The 12,293-nt window shown below is 46.2% G+C and overlaps 1 protein-coding gene across 7 annotated transcripts in view; it reads left to right on the forward strand.

Moving 5' to 3' along the window:
• COL17A1 (collagen type XVII alpha 1 chain) overlaps positions 1–12,293 on the forward strand; it is a 74,337-nt gene that overhangs the window by 28,050 nt on the left and 33,994 nt on the right. For 6 of the 7 annotated variants that reach the window (XM_045022672.1, XM_045022667.1, XM_045022673.1 and 3 more), the window contains 10 exons: positions 733–876; positions 1,574–1,729; positions 2,563–2,634; positions 3,662–3,733; positions 4,381–4,449; positions 6,142–6,306; positions 6,938–7,027; positions 8,258–8,302; positions 8,858–9,007; positions 10,673–10,888. In XM_045022672.1, coding sequence (XP_044878607.1) covers positions 733–876; positions 1,574–1,729; positions 2,563–2,634; positions 3,662–3,733; positions 4,381–4,449; positions 6,142–6,306; positions 6,938–7,027; positions 8,258–8,302; positions 8,858–9,007; positions 10,673–10,888 — 1,179 coding nt within the window. The remainder of the gene's footprint in view (positions 1–732; positions 877–1,573; positions 1,730–2,562; positions 2,635–3,661; positions 3,734–4,380; positions 4,450–6,141; positions 6,307–6,937; positions 7,028–8,257; positions 8,303–8,857; positions 9,008–10,672; positions 10,889–12,293) is intronic. The other variant, XM_045022674.1, reaches the window with a different exon arrangement.

A 12,293-nucleotide genomic window follows, 5' to 3' on the forward strand; every position in this document is an offset into this window, starting at 1 on the left:
CACTCTTGTGGGTGCCTCTGTACCCTGCTGAAAAGTGCATTCGATTAGGCAGGAATTTGTGCATTAACAACAACAGAGCACATCATAAGCAGGTTCAGCGCCTTGCACATCCGAAAGAGTCACCAGTGTTCAGTGATACCCCAGCTGGAGTCCCAGAGATATCCATACCTCCTTCCAGGAATCGGGGGCAGCACTAGGCCCAGAAACTACCCCTCTCACGAGACAATCAGACACGATTAGACGATAATTTCATAGAAAGAGATGGGAAAGTCATACTGAGGACTCCGCTACCCATCCTAGCCAGCTTAGGATGTTGCCCTGGTGTATATCCTCTGGCGTTTTATCCCACCTAATCCACATTCAGGGGGAAGTGCTGGAGATGGGACAACGAATAGCGTAGCTGAAGTTGAACTACCTTAGTTCGAACTACTTACCCGTCCTCACATCGCGAGATCGAAGTCCGCGGCTCCCCCGTCGACTCCGCCACCGCCGTTCACGGTGGTGGAGTTCCGGAGTAGATGAGACGCGATATATCGAACTCCGAGAAGTCGATTGCTACCCGCCGACCCGGTGGGTAGTATGGACGTACCCTAAGGAGCTTTGGGAAATGGCCCTGTTTCCCGCTGGACACCACTTCTCTTACACATGTTAAAGTATTAAGAGCATCTCTGGTTGCAGGCTATATTGGGTGGTGGCTTTGGGCTGAGTCTGGACATCTGTTTTCTCTGCCAGGGACGGAGCTGGATGATGTGAAGCGTTTGCTGAAGGGGAGTCGATCGGCCAGCGTCAGCCCCACACGATCGTCATCCAGCACTCTCCCCATCCCCAAGAAAGCTGTAGTGGAAACGAAGATGGTGACTGAGAGCTCCCAGTCAGGTGCTTTTCAGAGGGGTGTTAGCAATGCCAGCTGCGCAGGGAGCGGGGAATGATTCATTTAAAGCATGTGGCTCGTGACATAGAAATTCCAGCCAATTCTTATAAAACTAAAGAACGATGTCAGGAACAATTCAGGTTAAAAATGTTTGCCGTCTTTTCCAGAGTGTAATAACAATGCAAAAAGGGGAGTTACAGGGATGCCCAGATACTGCCCAGAGCAGGGCCATAATTACCAGGGCCCCCTTAATTTTCATAAAACAGAGCAGATTCCTAGTCGTTCATTAACGATACAATAGTTGCCCATGTGTGGAGGTGTCATAGAAGAATCCGGGGATCCATATAAAATGCTGATTTTCTCACCAGGATGTGGACTGAAATGTGTTTAGTTTGTAATCTGGCATCATCATATGTGCCTGTGGCCTGTGATTAAACCCTTGAGGTGCTTTGCGAGTGGTTACAATGAAGTGACACAAATTCAGGCAATCTCTGTACTTGTCCAGTGGATTCAAAATTGGCTTGGCTATAGTGGGCCAGGTTGAAACTGAGGGAGTGACTCCAGATTTGCACTGGAGATCAGGACCTGATCAGAAACTGAGATCGAAACCTGGCTTTGTGTGTCCTCTGCCTCTGAGTAGGTGGTCTGATTTCTGTTACCAGAGCCTGCTCTCACTCAGCCTCACTACTGTTTCCTCTCCAGTGTCGGGGACATACGACACAACCATACTGAATGCCGCCCTCCCTCCATACATGTGGTCCTCCACCCTGCCTGCAGGGTCTTCCCTTGGCAGTTACCACAACAACATGGCCCAGGGCTCTTCCCTGGTCAACACCATGTCCCATTCAACAGGATCAGGTACAGTAACCGCCCCACCCCCTTGGCCACTTGTGCTGACAGGGCACAGACTGTGGGACCCTCTTTGTCCTGCTGCTGGTGTTTTGTGCATGGGATGAGGAGATGTTGAGGGCAGGGGAGGGATAGTGGAGGTGGGAGCAAATGCACTTGATTGTTCTCCATAGATTTCTGCCTCCCTGCGCCCCCAGAATTACTTCTGCATTGATTATGCTTTGAATCTCTTATTCATGAAGATCAAACGTCCACACTGCCTGGTCCTGTGCTGCTGAGCTTTACCATTGACTTCAATGAGCTCAGAATCAAGCCTCTTAGACAAGACAACATTGGATTGGAATATGGACAGTGTTTGAGTTATTACAGGGTTTGGATTCCACATTTGGACTATTGGGTGTAATCCTGCATTCCTTGCACATCCAGAACTCCCACTTCAGTCAGTGAATGCTGGGACTGAATGTTGTGTCTCAGGACCATTTCTGAATGTCAGGAAGTGTCGTCCTCAATGCCGCTGTTTTCTAGCTGTGAATGGAACGGTGAAGAATCCTCTAAGGTTTAAAGGACTTGGCATCCTTACCGTGTCCAGTCACTGTAACTTTTTTGAGATCAAAACCGTCTCCCTTTTTAAAATAGAGTAAAACAGAGTGTTTTGTGCCACGATTTTAGATTTCCCCCAGTGCGTTTATTGTACAGTTTCTATCAGAATCTGTTTTTCATGAAGGAATGAAATTTCCTACTGACCTATTCACTCTCAGGCTTTGGGGGGTGAGCCATCTGCCTGGATGCGCTGGGCTCTCATTTCTCTGCTGTGCCAAATCGTCTTTTTCCTCCTCTTGCAGTGTTTGGCGTCCCAAATAACCTGGCTCCCGGCTCTCCCACTCTGAACACAGGGCTGAGCAGTTCCTCAACAGGTCAGACTTCTCTCTTCTTCCCTTCTTTGTTTCATGGAGCTCAGCACATCAGCTGAAATGTATAACAAAAAGACACCTCGATTACCCCCTTTGTTCATTCTTTGTGCCGCGTCCTGATCTCAGTTACGTCAGCATGTCCTCCTGGAGTAACTCTCTTGGCTGAAATGGAGTTACTTCAGCCTTTGCCCTGTGTCATTGGCATTAGAAAGTAGCGATGGAATATTTGGGGGGATGGAATATTTGGGGTCTCAGAAGAAATGTCATTTATTTGGAAAGCATCTGTTAGGCCAATTTGACTATCCTTGTGAGACAAATTCAGGATTGTGTCCTACAGGAAACTCTCAAATGTTTCATTTCAAATAATTTGAACTTCCACTGCTTCCCTAAGGAGTAAAAATGAGCGTCTGTCAGACCTTGCTGTTTCCTGATGTTCAGCCCAGTACAGTTCCCTTTGCTCAATCCCATCCCATTACTCCTGACTAGACCCTCCTACATAACCCTAAACATTTCTCTCCTTTCATGGTGTCTACACCTTTCACATACTCGGTGTGGCTATCACATTGCCCCTCGGCTCACCCTTAGCCAGTCAGTGAATTTAACCCTTTCTTTACAAATCGGTCCCTCCAGAAATCCATACACAGCACAGAGACAACGGCAGGTCTCTTCACAGTCTGTTTAAGTCTAATGTTCCAAAATGGCCACCTTTATTTATCCTGAGCTGACCATGGCTTCCAGGACAGAGTGATATCGTGGGCGGTGGGGTGGTGGGGCAGTTGTGGAAGGGAAAGTGACAGGTGTGCAAAATTCCTATTGAAGGTAATGAACACAAATATGTATGAAACATTCAGCTGGCCAGCTGAGTGCATTTAGAGTCCCCAGGGGGGTCGTCTCAGGCCTGCTACTCTACCTTTGCAAGCAGCAATCACTGTAATTACTATTATTTTCATTGGTCCTAGTTTTTGTTTGTCCAAATGCCAGTTGCAATGCAGACCTCTTGTTATTCACCTCAGGGCATTTTTCTTTGCAGTGTTTGGTGTTCAAAACAACCTGGCTCCAAGCTCTGCAGCTATGACTCATAGTGCAACCACAGCCTCCACAGGTCAGTGACATTTTAATCATAGAGAGGAGACGCTGGGTAACTGATCTGCATGGCTTTGTTATGCAGTGGTGCTTCCCAAGTCCCAGTAACTCCTTAATGATCAAATAATTCACATCAGGGGCCTTTCCCAGGATGCACAGTCTAAAAGACAGGACAGTGCAAAGAACGGACTCAGTGCTTTACATGAAATGGAATTGGGATTGGAATCGAGAAGAAAATGTGTTCAATTCTAATTGCTCCTATTAAAGAAAGATGAACAGCGGTTCCCTCTGGCAATTTTTCTGGTGTGTCATATGGGATGGGATGGGGTGGTCCCTTCAGCCCTGCAAATGTGAGGTCCAACTGTCAGCACGCAAGGCAAACAATGAGCCCACTCCTGCATGCCCTTAGTCACTGGGGAAGCTCTTACCTGAGCAAGTTGTCCCATACACTTTGCAAAAGAACTTTTCACATGGGCAAAGTAGCAGGATCAAGTCCAAGGTGTGTTTGGGTCAGTAGCTCAGGATCCCTGGCCTCTTTCCTTTTGGGTCCTATTTTTTCCCCTTCTCTCAGCCTGCTTCTTTAGCATCTGCAATTGTGCGGCTCTTCCTCTGGCTAGGAGAGCTCAAGCTCTGTGGTTTTAGTCTCTGCTGATTTCTGTCTTGCAGTATACGGAGTGAAGAAAAACACTTCCCAGAGCACTGGTATGGCTGGTAGTGGAGTGTGCACTTCAGCTGGTGAGTCTGCAACTCATGGAAGTCCAGGGCTGACAGTATATAGCTGATGATTTGTGTGGGCAATTGTCCTCATGCAGGCAGATCATGGTTTGAAAGTATCGGAGGGTATGGTTGCAGCTGGTGTGGACATACCCAGAAGATTGCAGCCCATGTAGACATACCCAAAGTCATTTTAATCTAGCTAGCTCAGGTGCTGCATGTAACTGCAACAGTGTGTGCTTCGGCATTGACTGTACGAGCCGAGCCCACCTGGAACTCTGGGTAATCACACAGCTGCCCATGCTGAAGCTCGCACCGCTGCGGCTTCGCTGCTCCAGCACCCCACTAGTTAAATTAAAGCTTGCGACAGTATGTCTACTCCAGTTGCAACCCCACCCCGTGATTATGGTGTAGACATAGTCTCGGATAGTCGGATTCACTCTCTTGGGCCACTGTAACACATGGAATAGCCTTAGAACAAATAAACACAGATCACTAACCAAAGTGTCCACTACATGTCACTCTTGCTGTTCACAAATGAAAACAAAGGTGCAGCAAGTTCAGTGCTAGGAAATCAGAGGCCTGAGTCTGACCTTCCCCATGCCACGGTCATGTTGGTGTAACTCAGTTGGCCTCACTGGCATTAATCCTGATTTAAACCAGAATAACTGGAAGCAAAATCAGGCCCATTATCTTTAACATGGAACCTGAAATTTTGCAACATTAGTTTTGTACATAATTTTGCAGCATTACCAGCCCCAAGAATTCAAAATTTAAGAGATTGGTTTAACAATCATGAGATTTTAACAAATAAATTCTGGGTTCTTTTGTTTTGCCTTCTTGTTTTTGAGCCTTTAGGATTCATGTTTTCAAACTTTTCTTCCCCAACGTTGAGTGCTAGAAACTTTTTTTTAATTACAGCCCAGCTTGTCATGTAATCACAGGACTCCAGAAGGTGGGGCTTTAAGAAAGCAATAAAATATTGCAAAACTCACAGGCAGGCAGCAATAACTACTCCAGATTCACACCAGATAACAGAGTAAAAGCAGGCCCATTATCTTCAATCTGAACTTTGTGCCAGTACATTTGCAAGTTTAGTTTTGTATTCCATTTTGTTAGATGACCAAGCAATTCAGTGGATCTACTTTCCATTTGCTTGTGAATGTATTATATGCCTATACCAAATCATATATAGAGTTCTCAGCAGCAATCAGCATAAAGCTAGCATAAACAGAAAACCTGCTCAACACTCCTGCTCTTCTGCTAGCCAGAGGACTGATTGTTCCATAGCTCAGTGCTTATGGTATCCGTATCTCCATCACCAAAGGAGCCTGGGCTTTACCAAACAGTTTCATTTCAGCTGTGGCTTGTCCACAAGCTTCCTCAGCAAAAGTACACTCTGTGTCTTAGCTGATATGGCTGCCTTACTGGAATATCAGAGTGCCTCATAGTCCTAAATGTAGTTATCCTCACAACACCGCCATGAGGTAGGGCACCGCTGTGATCCCTATTTTCCACGTGGGGAACTGTGGTACAGAGAGGCAGTGACTTGTCCAAGGTCACACAGGAAGCCTGTGGCAGAGCAGAGAATTGAATCCAGGTTTCCCAAGTCCTAGGATAGCATCCTGACCACTGGACCATCCTTTCTTCCCACTAACCAATCTCTCTCTCTCTCCCCCTCCCCCCCGGCCCTCTCTGCTTCGCACACGCCAGTTGGCAGCACTGTGAACTCCCAGAGTGATGACATCCTGCGTAAAGACTGCAAGTTCCTGCTGCTGGAGAAGGAGAACGTCCCTGCCAAGAAGGAGATGGAGCTCTTGATCATGACGAAGGACAGCGGCAAGGTCTTCAGTGCTTCCAGCACGGGGCTCAGTGGAAGTATGTTCTCCTTCCACCATCTCCCATGACATGCGTGCATGCCGGGAGCTTAGAAATGAATATTAATTACTGGGAAATAGTCCCAAAGGTGAGAGTCTGGCAGGTTCTGGGAACCTGCTATTGCAACCTATCTGGTTGTGGAACAGTCTGCCCAAGGGAGTGGCGAAACCCCTACCCCTTGGGCACATTTAAAATGACATTGAACAAAATCCTAGTACCACAAGGACTAAACCTGCATGAGCAGTGAGATGGACTCAGTGACCTAAAGAGGCTTTTCCATCTCTAGTGTTTTCGGCTCTATAACTTTATAAACCACGGGAATGCAGAGTAGGCATCTGGGCGGCCATGTCATCCCTTAACCACTTGAGGGCAGCCTCCCACACCAGGTACATGGGGACAAAGTTCATACTCTCCCTATGAAACTCCATGGAGAGCTTTACAAGGCATGCCCATTAGCCAGCTTGCTTGTAAAACTCAAGGGCTTAAAGACCAAGGGCCAGAACTATAGTTGGTGTAAATCCTCATGGCCCCATTGACTTCCATGGAGCTATGCCGGTTTACACACGCTGAGGATCTGGCCCAGTCTGACTTCTGGTAAGACCTATTTGACTCCTCTTTGGACTCCACACAGCGTCCTTTGCAGAAGACACCTTGAAGAGAGAAAAGCAGGGCTTCTCTTCCTCTTACGCTGCAGACTCCTACCTGAAATCTGAAACAAATGGTAAGAGACGGTCATTCTGGCACCAATCGCCTGTTTGTCCCAGCACACGTTCTCCTCACTATGTGTCAGAGCTTCCTCTTCTGCACCATCTGGGACAGCCTGCCTAGCTCTCTCCACCTCACCGGCCCTCCAGATCTCCTTTCCAGTCCCATCTGAACATATCCCTTGCCTGTGCCCCTCTTAATTTCCTCTCACTGTGTATTAGCCTGGTGGCTGAATGCATTGATTCACAAACCAGAAAGGGACCTATTCCATGTTGATGCTAGTTACAAAGTTAGTGGTAAACTAGGGATTGGGAATATTGTACGACCTATTTAAAAAAAAAAAAAGAACGGTGTCATATTATTAAGACAAAGTCAATCACATCCTTGACTTCTCTGCTTATATATTGTATTCCCTTCCCCCCAGCCTCTGACTGTTTGTCTGTCTTTAGATTTTAAGCCCTTGGGGCAAGGACTGGAATGTCTTCTCTTCCTGGAAAATGCCTAGCACATTCGGGTGCTACTGGAAAGACATGCTAAATAATAATAATTAATAATAATTAATAATAAATAATAAATGCCTTGTGCTGGCTTGTCACATAAGACTTGATTCAATGGTATCAGAGGAGTTACACTACTGGAGTGACACAGTGTTGAATCAGACCCTGGGTGTGTAAAATGAGTGTGAATTATATGCACTGGGGTAAAGAGATGTGCATGTAGCAAGAAGTTACTAACGGGGGTAAACTGGCCCCTACTTGCACTTTCCGGTTAATTGCTTTTCCTGCTACACCATCCTCAGAGTGTGTAAATTTCACTTGTTTTTCAGACTCAAGGAATGCCAGCTCAGTACACCTGACGTTACATCACTTTCCTGCTTGCACCCATGTTCAGCTCAGCTTACCTGCAATATGCAATTTGCACCAATTTTGTTCCACTATTTCCTGTAGTTTATACTATTACCTGCTTGTGGCCTGGCATAATTTCATTCTATTATGGGAGAGCATATTGCAGGCAAGTACAGGTCTTAGAATTCTGCCTGTAATGGAAGTAACGGAGGGATTAGATGTAGCCAATTTAGCCAAGAGAGGGATATCAAGGTGGTTAGAATAAAGCATTGTGGAATACAGCTTGTACTAAAGACACACTGGTAAACAGAATTGTATTTAGCTGTGTCCACATTCTCCTCGGTGTGGTTGGCCACTGTAAAGAAAGATAATTAAAATCTCTTTTATTGTTGTAACAACAGGAGGTCTAAAATCCGTGTCAACAAAGGACAAAGCAACTTACGCAGGTCAGTAGCGCTTTGAAGGTTCTTTAGTAGGAGGGGATATATTAAAGCATAGGTTACTTTCAATGGAAAAAATAATTACCCAGCTGTGATGTAAATAACCTGTAAGTGATCAATGAAGCGGGGAGGCCATTTTCATAAGGGTTGCTGTTTTAGGATGAGCACAGTCTGCACCTGCAAAATTTGCCCCCATAATTCAGTTGTGGGTGCAAATCTGAGTAGACGCACTTCTTGACTGCAGGGGCGAATCAAGTAGTTAGCAGAGCAACTATGCAGAGCTAAGGCTGCAACTCATTGTGTTGTCGCTGCGCAAGCACACAAATGTAGGGGCAACCAGCACCTGCGAACTGGAAGTCAGCAGTTTAAAAAACATTAGCCCTGTTGAAATCACGGGGAGTTTTGCCATTGACATCAGAATGGTCCGAATTTCACCCATTGTGTGCAAACTGAAGCGGAAAGGTTTTTCCGTAGCGCTGTATTTAATGGGCCTGCCCCTGCAGGCCTTATTCTCATATTGAAGTTGTTTATTAACCTTGCTGTTGTCCTTTCCCACTTTAGAAATTGGAGGCGATCATGGAGGGGGAGGGATAGGGGCAGCCCCAGCTTGGTGTCCCTGTGGTTCCTGCTGTAGCTGGTGGAAATGGCTCCTGGGTTTGCTCCTGGCGTGGCTGTTCCTCCTTGGATTGCTCTTCGGACTCATCGCTTTGGGTAAGAGATCACAGCAAGAGCAGGCCAAAGGATGGACTATATAGTTCAGACAGTAGATGGTTCAGTGAACTCCAGATGTAATTAGTGATTGGCCTGAACCAAACCCCAAATCTACATACTCCCCAAACGCTGAGGAAGTTCAGCTCCAGATCGATAATGAAGGAAAGCAAAACCCTCCATCCAAACCCCCTTTAGAGGGGACAACACAGAGGGAAACAAAACAGTGGATGGTAGAGAAAATGTAGTAATATCTGTCCCATGCAATACTTTTTTGCAGAGCACATAATTAGCCTGTGAAGTTACTTTCACTGAGTGCTTAGCAGGGGTAAGTAAAAGATAAGACAAAGATTAGGGTAATGAGAACAACAGATATATCAGATAGGATAAAAATAATGCGTAAGGGATAGAAACCCTCTTGCTTCAGGGCAAAAGCCAACCTCTAAGTGATCAGGGTTAGGAAACTTCTCCTCTGGGCAGCATAGGCGCGGGAACTAGGGGTGCGGGGGGTGCTGCAACACCCCCAGGTTTTGCGCAGGGTTCCACTCCCAGCCCCGCACCTGCCCCTGGCTATGGCCCCAGCCTCGGCCCCCTTACTTCTGTCCATGTCCCCGCCTCCTGGAGACACGGCCCTGCTCCCAGCCCCAAACGGTGCTGCTGGGGCCCATCACCATCCGTGACGTGATCTGTGTCACCTTCCGTAAAGAACGGAACAGTGTTTGACACAAATGCAGCAGGAGGATACTTGGGAGTCCATCGGCTCTCCCATGCTGTACCAACATGGGTGCACGCTGTCCCCAGAAGCAGCCATGTTTGATCAACTTAGCTTTCAAATTTTCTTGGGTCTAGTATGGTTCAGTTGTGTGGATTTATCTACTAACTGTCCATTTCTTTGTCTGTGCCTTTAAGTGGTGATTAGAGAGCCCTGCCCTTCTCTTGTGCTGTCCATCAAGGATCTCAAGGCACTTGACCAGCATGAGCGGATTAGGCTTCACCACGGCCGTGCAAGGGATAGAAATCAGTATTGTTCCTGTTTTACAGATGTGAGGAATGAGGCAAACAGGGTGCATCTTCACTAGGAAAACAGTTGGGTCTTAACTCATGCAAGGTAACATCCTAGTGAAGACAAGGCAGTGTGTCGTTTCCACGTGTATAAACAGGTTGAATTAAAGACTATGAATTAAAACCTTAGGCGTTGCCTCAACCAACTAACTTGTGTGAACGCTACAAACTGTCTTTTCCACCTTAGGATTTTATCTCGTGTTAGTTAACTTAGGTTAGCAAAACCCCTTTTTTCCCTAGTGTAGACGAGACCAGAGAGGGGATGTAACTTGCTCAAGATCACTTAGGAAATCAGTGGCACAGCTGGGAGATGAATTTAGCTCTGACTCCCATTCCTGTGCTCTGACCACAAGATAATTCTTCCCCTTAGAGGCTGATAGGTTCAAAAGATGTCTTTTCAGTCCAGTGGAAATCCCTGGTAAAACGTTACCAGTTACAAGGAGCTACAAGATACACAGAATAACCCCACCCTATCCTCCCATCCCCTGCCAAATTCAGTAGCAACGTTAGTTGACAAAGAACTTTCCCCTGCTTCTCCCTTTAGAAATAAATGATCAACCCACCACGCCTTCCCCTTTCATGGTTTACTTTAATTTAACCTTTCAGCGGAAGAATTGAAGAAGCTGAAATCTCGTGTGGAAAACCTGGAGAAAACCCAAGCCAACTACCTGATAATTAATCCACACGATGGGGATATTAACCAACAGTACCGTATTTCTGATGTCGGGAAAAGTCCAGACTATGCTACAGGTTTCAGTCATAAAGATCAAGAGGCTCTCTGGCTGTTTATGAGGAGCAAAATGGCTTTGGAAAGAGGACAAGGTAAGAAGGGCAAGACTCCAAGAAATTCCATGAGACTGGATTGCTAAAAGATGCTTGACCAGGAGAAAAAGGCGGATCTGCCATTTGCACTGTCCACACTGCTGGGTGATTTAAGATTGCAATTAGGTAGCAAGGAATGTCAGGGCCGCCCGGGGGGGGAGGAGAGAAGGAGGGACAAGTGGGGGAATTTGCCCCGGGCCCCACAGAGGCCCCCTGAATCCTCTGGGCAGCCCTGAGAAATGTGGAACATGGTGTTACCAGCTTCCATATATATTATTGAAGAAGAGGCAGATTCTGATCTCATTTACACCACTGTAAACCTGGAATAACTTCACTGGCTTTAGTGGAGTTACTCCAGATTTACCTTGGTGTAACTGAGATCTGATCTTACTTCATTGCAGCCCCACCCTTGTCCCTGCAGTCAGATTGCACTGACAAATGTAAACCCTTGAGCCATTATCTTTCTCTTGTTTCAGATTTTCCAAATTCACTGTCTAACTTGCTCATGTATCAGAGGGGGAGCCGTGTTAGTCTGGATCTGTAAAAGCAGCAAAGAGTCCTGTGGCACCTTATAGACTAACAGACGTTTTGCAGCATGAGCTTTTGTGGGTGAATGCATCCGACGAAGTGGGTATTCACCCACGAAAGCTCATGCTCCAATACGTCCGTTAGTCTATAAGGTGCCACAGGACTCTTTGCTGCTTTAACTTGCTCATGTAAAATTTGCATTCACACAATCTACACTTACATTCGGAAAATGGAGAGATGCATGCACTGCCCATGCAAAAATAGATTTGCTTGCACAGATGAATAGTCTGAACATGCAAATATTGCATATGCAAGTTTTGCAGGAGCAGTTCAGGTGGCCATTTTTTGAAAATGTGCCCTGTTCACTGTCCCAGATAAGTGGAAAGATTTGCAGAATAGTCTTTCTTCCCAGGTAAGGCGTGTGACTCCATATCTGAGTTGGCAGAGGCCTTCAAAGTGCAGCACACTATAGCCAAATTATGAACCCTTCCTATTATGGGAGAGCATGTTGCAAGCAAGTACAGGTCTTAGAAAACTGCCTGTAATGGAAGTAGCAGAGGGATTAAATCTACCCTACTTATCCAAGAGAGAGATATCAAGTGGTTGTAAAGTAATGTTCCGTGTAATTATGAATCATACTTACAGCACTGATAAGACTTATCGTTTTTAAAGCACTGCACAAAATGTAACTGATTATTCCTTACAGCACCCCTGTCAGTATTTTACAGATGGAGAAAATAAGGTTACATGATTTGCCCAAGGTCAGAGAGTCAGGAATTGGATTGGCACTCAGAAAGCCTGATTCTCCTTCCTCTGCAGGAGATGAGTACAGCTGATTTCAAAGGGAGTCACTCCTGTCAGTCTCAGGAGCGCCTAC

Source organism: Mauremys mutica, chromosome 7 (genome assembly GCF_020497125.1).
Source record: "Mauremys mutica isolate MM-2020 ecotype Southern chromosome 7, ASM2049712v1, whole genome shotgun sequence".
NCBI classification, from domain to species: Eukaryota; Metazoa; Chordata; order Testudines; family Geoemydidae; genus Mauremys; species Mauremys mutica.